Source organism: Eutrigla gurnardus (genome assembly GCF_963514095.1).
Source record: "Eutrigla gurnardus genome assembly, chromosome: 1".
NCBI lineage: Eukaryota > Metazoa > Chordata > Actinopteri > Perciformes > Triglidae > Eutrigla > Eutrigla gurnardus.
The window spans coordinates 10708156-10723739 of NC_139915.1; the positions used below are offsets into that span (position 1 = coordinate 10708156).

The 15584-nt window shown below is 43.3% G+C and overlaps 1 protein-coding gene across 1 annotated transcript; it reads left to right on the forward strand.

Annotated features, from left to right (window-relative positions):
• The first annotated feature begins 3509 nt into the window (after window positions 1–3509).
• itgb6 (integrin, beta 6) lies at window positions 3510–15441 on the forward strand. Its single transcript, XM_084014683.1, has 16 exons — window positions 3510–3717; window positions 5576–5645; window positions 5938–6017; window positions 6169–6367; window positions 6462–6708; window positions 6921–7086; window positions 7233–7394; window positions 7584–7679; window positions 7907–7996; window positions 9138–9272; window positions 10631–11048; window positions 11137–11359; window positions 11842–11936; window positions 13106–13222; window positions 13306–13472; window positions 14864–15441. The coding sequence occupies exons 2-16, from the start codon at window positions 5591–5593 to the stop codon at window positions 14960–14962; spliced, it is 2349 nt and encodes a 782-aa protein (XP_083870809.1). The 5' UTR covers window positions 3510–3717; window positions 5576–5590; the 3' UTR covers window positions 14963–15441.
• Window positions 15442–15584: the final 143 nt, after the last annotated feature.

Genomic DNA, 15584 nt, shown 5'->3' on the forward strand with positions numbered 1-15584 from the left:
AAACGTCCCCAAACCCAAGCCAGAATAACCCGTCATGAGATCAGGGCTTTGTTTTATAGATATGGATCTCCCTCTAGAAATGGTTTACAAATGTTTGAATGGATTTCTTTTTATTCCAAATCGTAGACCATAGCTTTAAGAATGTATGCAGACAACAAACAAACCACATCTAAGTCTTAAAAAATCAATAGAAAAACAAAAAGTATACAATAAAAATTCTGATAAAGAGACCTCAATAACCCTGAATCCTCTGAGGGTATTAAATATCCAGAAGGCCCCTTTAATCTACTCTCCAGTATCTTCCGTGATAAATGGGCTGTTCTGATTATGTGGCAGCAGAGGGCGCTGTGAGCCACAGCTATCCAGCAGATATGAAACCAGAACTCATTTCCCAGCTTGGCTGTCTTATTGTATGTCTGGTTTTATGTATGCAACTTCTGAGGGCAACATGTGTGTGCGCTGCTCCAGCCTTCTCCTGCACTATTTCAGGCACACTGCCTTTGTAGTTTCACTCTTAAACCGGATCTCCCTTCTTAAGCTCAGACTTAGCACAGTTGATCCCAGAGACATAAAGGCACCATGCCCCCATCTCTTCCAGTCAGAGGGATCAAGATTAGCCATCACACCCGCGGTCAGTGCCCCAACACACCAACCCCGACTCCAGGAATATACATACATACCTCATGTAGCGCGTGGGCTAACACACACACACACACAGAAACACACACACACGAGTGTCAGTCAAGTGCCTATTGTAAGAGCATCAACCCTTTGAACACAAGATACATGCCAAGTAGAGTCCCTCTCCCTTTCCTCTCATCCGCTCTCTGTCTCCCTTTTAATTCTCCACAGCTGAGGGGACACATGGCACTGATCCCCCGAGAAGGCCCAAGGTCAGACTCGGGGCACGGACGTTAAGAAGGGAGGCCTGCTTCGGTATCCAGTATCAATCATTTAGTGTGATACTCATCAGCCATTCAACACATGTGATGTTTCCGCAAGATGCTGACTTGTTGCTGCTCGTCGCTCTCAAAACCGTAAATTGTTTCTAAGATGTTCAAAAAAGAAGATAACTGAAAGGGCAAATAGACAGGATACCACAGTTTAATGTAACATATGGCTGCAGCTAATGATCATTTCTCTTATGAATTCATCTGAAGATTGTTTATTTTAAATTTTAAATGCCCTAAATGTAAATGTATTTTTCCTGATGATGCTTTTACTCAAGTAAAGGATCTGAATTCTTCCTGATCTGAACAACACAAGTTCCCATCTGAACTTTGAAAGAATCAATATGGATTGAAATATCTTGTTATAATAACACGTTGTCGTACGTCTGAACAATAAAGAATCCCGGTGAGAGCCACGTGGGTTAACCAGGACTTTATATACTGTGGCACATTGGTGCATTGCTGTAATCTGAGAATCAGGACACAATCAAAAATATGAATACATCCTAAGATGAACATCTAACACCACATTCAATCAGGGAGGCTTTTATATTGTGGCCAGTTTCTTCATGTCAAGTCTTTACAGAGATAAATGATTCATTTACAAAACAGATGAGGAATAGACCGAGATGTCTCGCTGATCTAAAAATAGATCCACCAATATAATTACCTTCTTTGTTCTCAGTTGTCCTTGGAAATACGTGTATTTCTTTGCCGTGATGAGTGTGATAGTGGCGCTGATTATATTCGTCATCACTGAAAGGTCCTCTGTGGAGAAATAGGAACTGGTCCATCTTTCTCGGAAACCCGATACCTTTTTCCTTTTCAACAAAGTCTGGCCCTTGGCCCATATGTTAACACAACTGGTACAACTCTCCATGCTCAGTCACGTTAACATACTGTACATAGAGCAGCCTATATAGGATTGATGAGCAAACCATGCTGCTTCTAATGAGTTCTCTTTCAATTCTGTCCACACTTCTTCTTCTTATACATGTTATATTGCTTTTTTTGGTAAAAATCTGTGAAATGCAAATGTGTTCAAAATCCTTAAATTATTTAGTTGAATTGAAGGATTAAATGCTCTTTTATGCTTTAAGGATTTATAAGCTAAATAAACAGTTTAAAAACCATGATGGATAATCATGGAAAATGATTTGTCACAAAGCTGAAAACCGGGCTCTTTCTCCTTCTAAGCTCAAAAAGTAGATGAAGGGTTTTTAAAGGTCAGCAATGGAATTTCTCTGTAGGCTATGTGACGAGGTTGCGTCTGTCCATCCAGGACGAAGATGGTTGCATCCTCTGTCTCTTCCCAAGGTTTCTTTCTGTTATTTAAGCGTTTGATGTGTGGAGTGTGATTGTTTTTTTGCAGTGCAAATGGCATTGCTCCGTCGGTCCACTACTAGTGTCCGTACTGAAATATCTCAAAACTTATCGGGCCGAATGCTATGAAATCTTGTTCAGACATTCATGATCTCCAATGGATGTATCTTAAAGACTTGGGTGATCATCTGGCTTTTTCTGTAGTGAGTTGCAGTTCTTTCTTGAAATATCTCTGGATATTTGGAAACATCTTGGAAATATCTGGAATTTGGTACCAACATGCATGCTCCCCAGATGCTATATTGTAATAACTTCAAGACTTTTCATATAGCCCCACAATCTGCTCAGAACGTCCTATTGTCCAATGCTCATTGTTTTATCACCAACTACCTGCAACACTAATGATATCCCATCAGCCTCAGCTGCACTTTTAGTGATAGTATGTCAGAGTTTGCATGTTGACACTCTAAACTGGTGGACATGCTACGCTAATTATACCTGCTAAACATCAACATGCCAGCATTGTCATTGTGAACAACAGCAGCATTTAGCCTCTTTTATCCAAACCAATGGTCTAAGAACACATTGTGAAGCCCTCTGAGACACAACATGACATGAAACATGATTTGGGGGTTAATTCAATTATGTTATAGCGTAGGCTGCTGCTCTATTATTTTATTATAACACCTGCATTCCAGCCATACCTCTGAAAGAAGGAGGCTGCGTTACAGCACTGGCACTCCTCCTCTCGGCTTCCTTCTCCTCCTCCTCCTCACTGCAGGAGAGTAATTGAACTTGAGCAAACATGTGCATGCAAGCACGCACAAGCTCACACACACACACACACACACACACACACACACACACACACACACACACACACACACACACACACACACACAATCCAAACCACTCAAAAAGACCATAACTTTGAGTCAAGAGTGTTGTTCTGCAGTTCAGCTTTAGCCTCTAGAGCGCAACACTATCACATCAGTCAGGTCGTCTCTTAATAAAGAAACTGGTTCTGTGGAGGTCTCACAGCCAGCAGTTGTTACTGTCACTCATTATCATCACAGCCTCCCCCAGCACACACGCACACGCATGCACACACACGCACACACACACACACATACACAGGCAAGTTGGAGCTTGTGCAAACACCCACACATGACCCCAGTATGCATGCACACACCCTCGCCCACTACCAGACACACACACACAAAATCACACATGAGCCAAGGAGCATGGGCAGCAGGGTCACCCTAGCGCCATGCTTCATAAAGGGCGCCGTTACAATAGGTTTACTGTTACTCTGATGACTGCCGGGATACAATAGGACCGAATGTGCTGGGCCGATGCTCCTCCGTTTCTCTCCATTTTTCACTTGATGACAAGGAAGACAGACTGAGGCAAGACAGCATGATATCAGAGGACGCCCCTGAAGGTGAGTTGGCTCATTGCAGGGTTAATGTGCGCCTCCATTTCCATGCATAGTAAATGCGTAGTGTTGAGAGAGAGGTATGCGGGAGAGTAATTTATGGATTGCTGAATTTCAGATGAGACTGATATTCATGTCATGATATGCTTCAGAACGTTACTGTCAGATTTCCCTCAGTGTCCAAGATTAAAGTCAGGTTGAAATGTGAGAAACAGTATGGTGCAACTGTGACACCTTATTACCCTTTAAGTACTTATAACCCACCTAATGACCCTTTCACCCAGGGCACGGAATCACCCTTTAAAAGAGAGAGGGAGAAGTTACAAAAAATGGTGTTTGATTGCATCACGCTGAGATATATCTTGAGAAAATAATGACAAGCAAGGAGAAGGAGATGGAGAAGGAGAAGGAGAGGAGAGGAGATGGAGAGGAGAGGAGAGGAGGAACAAAGCCACAGGAGGCACACATAAAATGGCAATTTCACAGGCTGACACTTCAAGAAGGTTACTGGTTAAGGTGGATCAAAATACAGAGAGCTGTGGGGCGAGTGGTGCTGCTGAAAGAAGAAAGGAGGAGGAGGAGGAGGAGGAGAAGAAGAAGAGAGGGGTGAGAGGGATTAGTACAAGAGGGACAGAGGTGGGGTTAGGTTCGGGGTAACAGATGCGACTCACCCATATCCAGAAGGGTGTGGTGCTGAATTGTGAGATTCCTCTGAGTTGGGACAAGCAGCGATATTTGCACTGCAGCTGTCAATGATTCAACACCTACGTAGCTCCGCCCTCCTCCCCCTGGTATTATACACACAACACATGCACACACTCACGCTCATATTTCATATCTTGTGATAGGCCCGCATGCTTGGTTTTGTCTTGAGTCAATCGTCAAGTTGAAAACATTCTTGTGAGACAAGGACAATGATTCATGTTCTTGTGTCGTTAAAGATTAACGTATCCAGGTTTATGGTGTCTGGGTCGTAGAGGTATACAGGCTATATTTGTTTATGGTGTGGCCTGTACTTCATTATTCCTCCATGGCTCAATGTCTAAGCCTTTTTATTAGAGCGAAGCTTAATTCAAGCCTATCTGTCCGTCTAATTTGTGCTCACTACAGGTACAGACGGTATATTGTACTCAAAAAGTATTATCAGCTAGTTATACTTCAAGTATAAAACTAAGAAGTACTCATTCTACAGAAGAAAATGTCAAAAATACATTACCTGATAAGAGCTTGGTTTTTGGACCCTCAAAAAGGTAAATTTGTTTCTTTTGTGAAATATTGAAAAAGGTGTCTCTTTGGGCAACAAGCTTATTGAAAAAAAAAAAAAAAATTGGGGACATTTTTTGGGGAAATGCCTAACAAGAGATGTGAAAAGTGTTTCTTTTTTCCTGAAAAAACTCTTAATCTGGGAAGTAACAATAGCTGTTAACTAAACGAAGGCCTGGTTGAGCACAGATGTTTCTTATTTCGTTTTTAAAACTCGTTATGCTTCAGCATTTGTTCTGCTGTTGAACTTGTTCAATCTGATACACGTCCCTCCTCGTAATTAAACCTTTATGAGGATGATAAAAAATGTGTGTGGGAACAAGCCTGGTTCGTTACGAGACAAGGGATGAGAACCAATCAGGTAGCATGTCAGCTTTATGGTCTTTGAGTTCCCCTCGCGCACGCCTCGCGCTCTCACCTGGACGGATGTGAACATAAAAGGGCAGGTAAAGCAGCCTCCTCCCTGCTCGACCCAGGTACGCCGGCGCCTCCCTCTCTAGTCTACTTTCGGCCGAGGAGAGGACGCATGACGCTGGGTTTGTGTTCCTCCTGTAAATATGAGACAACTTGACATATTCTTCTTCTATTTCCTCATAACCAGTAACCTCGCGGACTAATGGGGCTTATACTGCTGAGCCTGATTCTTCGCTACTATATCAACACCGTGGAAGGTAAGCAAGACAATAAAAAAACACGCACAAAACGTTCATAATGCGCAACAAAGTAACACTTTACAAGAGCCTCAGTTCATTCTGTTTGTATTTATGACTGGTGTTTTATTGTGAAAGGGTTTTTTTTTTAATGCAAGCAAAGCTATTTTCTTATTTTAGATACACTGTATTAAAATATAGATCTATATTTGTCCTTCTTCATTTAATCAGATCCCCAAGTTTGACAGACAAGTTTAAAATGCAGGCGTGTGGTCGGTGTTGACATGCTATAATGTGTTCATGTGTGCTGCAGGATCATGTTCAGCTGGCAGCGCTGTGACCTGTGATGATTGTCTGCAGCTCAGTTCTCACTGTGCCTGGTGCACACAGGAGGTGAGCAGCCAGGGGTGCATGTGTGAAAACATATAAGCACAAGGCCATAATGCATTCAATAATACAACTTTATTTTTTTTCATGGCATATTATAAAACCGATCTCGGTCTTGTATCTGCAAACCATGTGACTTTTTCCTTCATTCCCTCAGAATTTCACAGACTGGTTCTTAGTCCGCGAACGATGTGACACACTGGATATCTTACTGGAAAAGGGATGTGCCAGAGACCAGCTGGAGTTCCCTGTTTCCAAAGGCCATATACTGCAGGATCGCCCACTCGGCAAGAAGACGGGCAATTTTAACAGCACTCAGATCTCCCCACAGAAAGTGGCACTCGAGCTGCGACCTGGTACGCAAACCCAGCGTATTTTGATCTGGTGGTTTGATGAAGTAGGTCCTCATTCTCAGACGAGGTATCAGCTGTTGATTTTGTTTTTGCACAGGCAGTCAGGTGACTTTCCAGGTCAAGATTCAACACACGGAGGACTACCCTGTGGACATCTACTACCTGATGGACCTGTCAGGATCCATGATCGACGATCTGGCCATGATCAAAGACTTGGGGTCGTCTTTATCTAAAGAGATGGCCAAGCTCACCAGTAAATTTCGAATGGGTTTTGGCTCTTTTGTGGAGAAACCTGTGCTGCCCTTCATCAAAATAACAGAAGAAGAGCTGGCCAACCCCTGCAGGTATACTATAAATATTAATACATGACCTTAAGAGCACCCAGATAGCTCATCTGGTCGAGTCCGCGTGTACTATGACTGTGTCATCACTGCAGCCCTGTTGGTGGTGTCATCTCCCCTTTCCCGTGTGTCTCTCTCCACCATATCTACAAACAATGGCCCCTGAGTGAACCTTGTTTTTCAAATCTTTGCTTTCGACTTTTGCTGTGTTGCAGCAGTGTGGGCTCGAGCTGTCTGCCAACATTTGGATACAGACACGTCTTGTCTCTGACGAGCAGCACCAACAAGTTCAACGAGATTATCGCAATGCAGCGCGTATCTGCAAACATCGATATGCCCGAGTGCGGCTTTGACGCCGTCATGCAGGCAGCCGTTTGTGGGGTATGTTTTGATTTTAAAAAAAAGATAAAAAATACTAAAAGATATGTGAACCCGTGCTAGTTGCTGATTCTGTCCCGTCGACTTCGTGATTTGATTGGTCAGCTGAAGATGAAGGAGGATGAGCAACATCATGTGTCTCCCAATAGGACAAGATAGGCTGGAGGAATGACTCGATGCGCTTGCTGGTGTTTGTCAGCGATGCTGACTCACACTTTGGGATGGACAGTAAGATGGCGGGCATCGTGATTCCCAACGATGGGCAGTGCCACCTGGATGTCAACAACCAATACTCCATGTCCACGGTGCAGGTAAGTCCACAGGGGCACAGAAGGCTGTTTTTTTGTTTGTTTTTATCACTTGCATTGGGCTTCGATAGATTTTTTTCTTTTTCAGATTTCTCAGTTAAACCCATTCTATGACTCAGTATGAGTCTCTTTAGCGTCATTGTCACGGACGAAAGCACATCCCCTCTTGAAATGTCACCATTTTTCTTCCAGGAGTATCCAACTCTTGGTCAGCTGATTGATAAGGTGGTGGAGAACAACATCTTATTGATATTTGCTGTGACAGAAGTGCAAAAACACAACTATAAGGTAAGGCCTTAATTTCACAAATCTCCAGGTCCAAACGAGAGAGTACGATGTTTACTGAGGTTAACATATTTATCCACGAGGCGGCATTCTCATTCAACCTGTTCGAACTAGCCCTCTTTTCTCCCCCTGGCTCGTTTCTGCACTTTGCTTTTCGGGACCACGAGGCATATCTGCCCACATTTCTCACCGGGACTTTAATGTTTATCTGTTTGTTTTTTTTTCCACAGAACTACGCAAATCTCATACCTGGCGCCACGGTTGGAGTCCTGGCGGCAGATTCCAGGAACATCCTGGAACTGATTGTAACAGCGTACAAAGTAAATAAACGGTTTTGGAGATGTGCGGGTGGGCCATGTGTGGACAGCAAACACCTGCCATTATAAAAGCAGTGCAACTGTGTTGAATTCAATCAAATCCAGTTATTGGACGTCTAAAAAAAACAAACCGCACGTAGAAACATGAAGCATGCACGACTTAACCCTCCTATTTTGTTTACAGCCACTATCTCTGCCTTCTCCATTCAATCTCCGTCCCTTGCTTTTCCTCTTTCAATCCTCCTGTTAACTTTTCCCCTCCACCAGCCGGTGCTTTGCATCAGCATGTTTGACGGCAAGTCTCTGCTTGCCCCTCGTCCCTTGATCTCCTCATCCCTTCTGACTCTGATTTGCTCTTTTCTTTCCCCACTCTCTCTCTCTTGCTTTCTTTCTCTCCCCGTCTTTTTCTTACACCTCCACCCTCCTTTAATTCCCCCCTAGCGACGGTGACTGCGGGCCTCTAATTAAATCATCCGTTATGCCGTTTACACCCACTCTTAGTCGCTGCCATGTTAACCACACCTATGAGAGGATTCCTTGCAATCACACCGATTGAAGATAGTTGGGATGTTTCGGGATAGAAGACACGTGATGAGTATTTCCTGAAAAAAAGTTTTTAGCTCCTTGGATATATATGATCCTACCTGCTTTAAATGCCCTACAGCGTATTTACTGAATAACAGTTAACTAACAACTTGAATCCATCTTCAATTGGGTGAAATCCCATAAACGTCACACTGAAGGCACAGCACAATTACAGGCCGCAGAGGGAAAACACACACTTAACCCTCTGTTAGCACCCAGACGGTCTGTCACAGAGTTCATTACTCAGTCTTACTTCCTCCAGCTCTCTCCCTCTCCTTAGATGCTTTGTGCTGCAGCCCGGCACACCTGGGAGGATGACTCACCTAAAAAGAGAGAGCTAGATAGGTGGTTTCAAACCGCGTCCACACGCTACGGGTCAGCGCAGGGTGAAAGTGTACTTCCACCGTTAAATCCCGCCTCATGATAATAGAAGTCGCTATATTGATGCGATGGTGATTTCTGCTATTTTGGTGAAGAAACCCTCTCGTTCAGTACAAGACCAGTGCTGCCAAGCATATTTCCATACAAGGTGCTGAAATATATTTGTGCTGTGTTCCAGGAGCTGCGTTCAGAGATTGAATTAGAGGTCCTTGGAGACACAGCAGAGCTCCAGATGTCGTTTACAGCCATTTGCCCAGATGGGACTGTGCTCCCGGATCAAAAACGCTGCTCCAACATCAAACCTGGAGAGACGGTCAGTCGTTATGCTCTAAGGCTCTTTCTCTTTATACGAGCTAGTGTCGTCCAACATGCTTTACAGCATACATCAATAGTAAATGACTCTACTGCTACAAAGACAAAATCAATAAAAGATCACCTGAATGTCACATGATACTCATAAGGCAGCCTGAGTGAATGCCAGACTCAAAGTCAACATGTTTACTGATAATACACTGTTTGGAGCATGAAAGTGAAAAGCATTTATGCAATAAAGGCCTTTCAGAAAAGACCAGGTGCTGATTTATGGAGCAGTAAAGTCATTTTAAAATGAATATAAGAACTAATAGGGAGCTGATAAATAGTCTTTAAAACAGGTGTAATGCAGTCTGTCTGATTAATAGCTTGTTTTTGTAGATGGAATGGAGTGCTTTACAAGCGGCAAGCCTGCTTGTCGGTGTTTCTCAGAGAGACAAATGGTCGTGTGTTTTTCAGATGATAAAAAAAGATGATTTGATAATGTTCACAACACAAGTATAAGAAGACACCACAAGAGCTGCAATGATTAGTTGCTTAAAATAGATACAATCTTTTTAAAATGACCAGTTATCTTATTAAAATGTGCTGGAAGGGAAATAGAAATGTTGTGGATCAGGAAATTAATCGGAGACAGATTATAGTCTATAAACTTGATATAAACTCAAGTTCCAACTTCTTAAATGTGATGATTGTTTGCCTCTCTTTGTCTTCTGTGACTCCGCCTCAAACTGTGGGAAAATATCATTTAAATGATAGAACATTTTATTTTTTCTCTTTTCTGATGTATTAGATAAAACAATTAATCAACTGATCGAGGATATGGTCGACAGATAAATCAATAAGGAAAATAATCATTATTTACAGCCTGGTTTAACGAGGTTACTTTGGTGAATTAAAATGATAAAGCTGGTGTTATTTTTTTGTTATTCTTACATCAATGTTTTATCTCTTAATGGTTTCTGACTTGAACCTGTCTGTATCACACTTGAAACGCTATATTTTTTTAAAATAATTTCCTAAAACAGCTGGCACTGTAGTTACTCAAAGACGGTTTGATGATGCATTTGTTGGGAATATTTTGAGAGGCAGATAAATAAATAAATACACCTTTGGCGAGTATTTCTGGCAGCAGGATGGTGTATGTGGGATTGACAGTGCCCATGTTCTACATAATGAAGGAACGAGTCATCCAGTGCCACAATGAGGTCCATTGATGTGTTTTTAATAGATTTTGTAGAACAATGGAGCTCGAGAGAGGAAAAAGCTCCATCAGGCTTTGGTTACACAGGCAAAAGGGTGTTATGATCTATTCATTGTTAGATTTGCTCTCTTCATGGCCTCCTCTCTGCTCCTCAGGTGATGTTCAACGTGTCCGTGGAGCTCCCGGGATGCGTGTCGGGAGTCCGGCACTTCTCCCTCAAGCCGGTGGGTTTACAGGACAGTCTGGAGGTGGAACTGGAGTCCCTTTGCTCGTGCGACTGCCGGCGGCCTCCTGAAGCCAACGGCAGCCGGTGCACCGAGGGCCAAGGGGCTTTCCAGTGCGGCGTGTGTGTGTGTCAGCCGGGGTTCCTGGGAGCCGAGTGCGAATGCAATGAGGAAAAGGCTTTGTTGAGCGACTGCCTTGCAAATAATGAGTCGGAGATATGCAGCGGACAGGGGAAGTGCTACTGCGGACAGTGTGTGTGTCATGCATCCAGCTTTGGACGCGTCTACGGGCCTCACTGCGAGTGTGACAATTACTCCTGTGTCCGCTTCCGTGGGGAGCTCTGTGGAGGTGAGTGATTATGGATGACGAATGTCATAAATGATTCACATGTTTTTGAGGTTGAGCCCGTTGCTTGAGTGACTTTTGTGTTTGCTAGGCCACGGGGAGTGCGACTGCGGGGAGTGCCACTGTGAAAGCGGCTGGACGGGGGAGTACTGTAACTGCAGCAGCAGCACGGAGGCGTGCGTGTCAGGCGATGGCGCCCTCTGCAGCGGGCGGGGGAGATGCGATTGTGGCCACTGCGTGTGCTCCGTACCCGGAGCATCTGGGGACATGTGTGAGAAGTGCCCGACATGTGGAGACGCCTGTAGCTCTGCAAGGTGAGAACACGCCGATGCCATCAGCTCTTAGAGGCGGGAAAAAAAAGGATGTAATGCTGAGGCTTTTGTCGGCCTTACCTCTGCAATTGTCGTTCCTTCACCTGAAAGATATAAGATGCTGTCTCGTTGCGCCACATGATCCGACTGTTCTTTCGAGTACAGCCATATCAGGTTCTGATCCCCTTGTTCACATGTGTCTACACTGTCCATGTGACATCAAAAGGCCACTAATGTCCCCAACACAGCGCTCAGAGATTTCCTTGCTCCATTGTAGAGCAGCTGTCAGGGCTGGTGCCATTTGATACCACTGTTACAGCGGAGACGGCTGATAGAGAGTGAGCGAAGCCTTGGGAAAACTGTGATAAGTGAGCAATACTGTGATTTCTTTGTACTCACTGTGTCAGTGATTGAAGCCTCATTAAACCGTAGCTTCCGGAGAAGTACTCTGACCAATATGTTTTTCCACTTTGTTTTAACTCCAGAACCTGTGTGGAGTGCCATCTGCAGGATAAGGACGGCGCCAAGTTGTGTGATGAAATGTGCAGCGCACCTAAAATTTCCATCAACACAACAGCAGGTAAAGAACTCTCCAATCTGCCTGTTTCTGTATCTGAGAGCCATCAACCACTCGGTATACTACAATGCCTGCTTGTTTTCTGCTTTTTTCTTCTTGCTTTTGTGTGCAGGGCAGTGTTAAATGCTTCAAATCATCATTGGGACTTTAATATTTAGATTTCCTAACATTGATATACTGCATATCAAGCAAGCCATATGTTTTTAGATATACCTTTATACCTTACCAAGCAGCCACATGTTAGAGGGTATGGCTATGATACTTGAAACTTGCCTCAGATCGTCCATGTATCACAGGGAGTATTTGATTCCCTCCATGTAACATTAACATCTAATGTGGTTTTGGGCGTTGACGGTTTTCTATTAATTCTCATGCGTTGGTGCCTTCAAGGACTAGTAGGAACTTGAAACTCCAGAAATGGAGCCACAATGCAACCGTTGTTAAGAAGAGTGTCCATGATGGCTTAATGTTTGTCATACCTTTTATTATGTGATTCATTGTATTATGGGATCCTCTTTAAGTTTAGTGAAATACCTTCAAAAGTAGAGTTCATCCAGGAGCTACTTTTTCCCTGTTTTTGCAGGATGTTCACTGATATGACTGCTGTATAAATGTACCATAAGTTCATCTGCTGTCAATGCTGGTTGATGCAGGAGTTTGTTCTCTCAGCTCAGTGTTTTTGATAGTGGTATCAACATAGGGCCATGCTAAGTTTCCCCATGGGTCAGAGATTTGGAGGAATGCTGACCTGCATGGACTCAGGTGTCTCTCTGAAGCCTCGACCCCCCCCTGTCCCTAACACAACACCATCCATGTCCATTCAGGCAGCCCTGAACAATGGGGAACATATTATTTACTTGTCGTACAGGCAGAGCTATTGTAGTGCATGTGAATGGCCGACGGATCCTGTCTTCCTTTATAGAAGAGATTTATTTTATACTTGTGCAAGCTGAGAGGTATATCTGATTATCACAGAGGATTGTCAGGCTTCAGATGTGAAATACAATGGTGTGCTCCACACACACACATCAGATTGTAGTCTTTGATATGGAAATCAGACTGACAGCACAACAGAGGGGAGTATATCCCTTTACATCCTCAGCACAATGTCAGGAGGGAGGGTGACATAGGATGCCTGCCTTATGGATATGAATGTTCACATTTCCTCTCAGATTATGACAAGAGCTCTTCTATGCCGTGCACGCTGATGATGGAGGATGAGTGCTGGATGTCGTTTAATGTGGTGGGAGGCGAGACGGGCATCACTGCCTACGATCTCCAGATGTATGGTAAGCTTTGCAAAAATGTGTAAAACAGATGAAAGAGGGGGGGTTCTGGTCCGAGTCTCATCCCGCCTTCCGTCCTGTCGCAGGCTGCCCGGAGCCTCCCAACATCCCCATGATTATCCTGGGAGTCTCCCTTTCCATTGTGTGTATCGGCCTGATCCTGCTGGCTGTGTGGAAGGTGCTGGTGTCGGCCCACGACCGCAAAGAGGTGGCCAAGTTCGAGGCTGAGAGGGCAAAGGCAAACTGGCAGACGGTGAGATATGTTAATATTCTACGTTAGATGATCAAACTGAGAAAAGATGCCCCCCTTCCATCAACTCTTAGTTGATGGATGGGGGGCATCTTTTGCAACATGAACACATATTATTTCCCTCCTATTATTATTATTATTATTATTATTATTATTATTATTATTATGGGGGCTGCACGGTGGTGTAGTGGGTAGCACTCTCGCCTCACAGCAAGAGGGTCCTGGGTTCGATTCCCGGGTCGGCCCGGGTTCCTTCTGTGTGGAGTTTGCATGTTCTCCCCGTGTAAGCGTGGGTTCTCTCCGGGTTCTCCGGCTTCCTCCCACAGTCCAAAGACATGCAGGATGGGGATAGGTTAATTGGTGACTCTAAATTGCCCGTAGGTGTGAATGTGAGTGTGAATGGTTGTTTGTCTCTACATGTTGGCCCTGTGATAGACTGGCGTCCTGTCCAGGGTGTACCCTGCCTTCGCCCAATGACAGCTGGGATCGGCTCCAGCCCCCCTGTGACCCTAAATACAGGATAAGCGGTAGAAAATGGATGGATGGATGGATTATTATTATTATTATTATTATTATTATTTTGTCTTACTTTAATTTTGGGGGATAATTGTGCTCTAAATGTTGGAATTAGAATTCCCTGTTTCAAGAAATTTAAACAGGCCTTTAATGTTGCCGTGAGGTCATTTAGTCAGGTGTGGGCTACAACTTGAACCCCTGCTATTCATTTTTTGTAAATAAGCACCATTAAAATTATGCTGAATGAGCAATCAGCAGGTCCTGTTTGCAGTGTGCCCTTGGATATTTGGCCAAGATTACTTAAATACTGAAGGAACCTTAATGATTCTCAGGCAAGTTCTGGAGTTATGAGGAGTTTTGTTTTTCTGTGATTTCCAAGCAGAATAAGGATGCTCATCAATGACTTCAGACATAATGATATCCACTGTAAATCACACTGAATCTAAAAGTGTGTATCACGTCTGTGTTGGGATTTGACTGAGTTATAACTTCAAGAAGATGTGCAAAATTTGGACTCAAATTGCAGCAATCAGGCACTGAGACTTGCCTTTCGTCTCATCCACTGCAAAAGTGAGTCCCAGAAAAGCATTATTTGCTTCTCTTTGAAAAACACTTGCTAAAAACTCAAATGCCCAGCTGATTTAGTAGATTTAGGAAATGTTTGGGTGTTTTTAGAAAATAAAAGTATGTATTTGTGACCTACTTTTAAAGATTTACCTTTTCAGTGGGAGGGTTCACACAGCCACAGACATGATGTAGGGAAAGACTAACACATTGGTTGTTGACAATAAACAAAATAGAATATCCTGCTGACAATATTTACATGTGACATTGTTCCATCTTTCTGATTAAAGTGTTTTTTTACTGTCTCTCTGCAGGGGACCAACCCGCTGTTCAAAAGCTCGACGTCTACGTTCAAAAATGTCACTTATAAGAACACAGAGAGAGAAAAGATCATTACACTGGATCACTGCTGATGACAACTACTGGAGGCAAACCAACATCTTAATGCACTTAAGTGTGTGTGTGTGTGTGTGTGTGTGTGTGTGTGAGAGAGAGAGAGAGAGAGAGAGACATTTTTACTAAAATGTGTGTGTGTGACACAGTAGACAACACTGTGAACAGACAAACGTGACGATGAATTTGCTGCTGTAAGAGTGCACCGTCAATGTACTGTTAAACATTGCACTTTCCTGATGCATGATCCCAGTGTTGGTCTACTGTAACGTGCAGCTTGGAAAGGAGGAATCTACACTCCGAGTGGTCTACTACTGAACAAAAATCTTTCTTTTATTGTAAAGAATGTAAATATACAGGTGGATTATTATTATTATTATGTTGTTCTTGTTTTTTTTTTATATTTTGTTTGGTTGTTGTTTCATTGTGAAGAAAGGCTGAGCCTTTGTTGTTGAGTTTTTAGATGCATGGCACATAAATAAAGTGGAATTTTGACTAATTGTGAGATTATACTTTTAAAACATGCAGACAGAAAGATATTTTTTAGATGTTGCTCTCTTTAAAATGTATTATTTACATTGTTTACAGTGGGGCATCCTTGTTTTCTCGTTCCATGATGGAAATGCAAGAAAGCAAATTTTT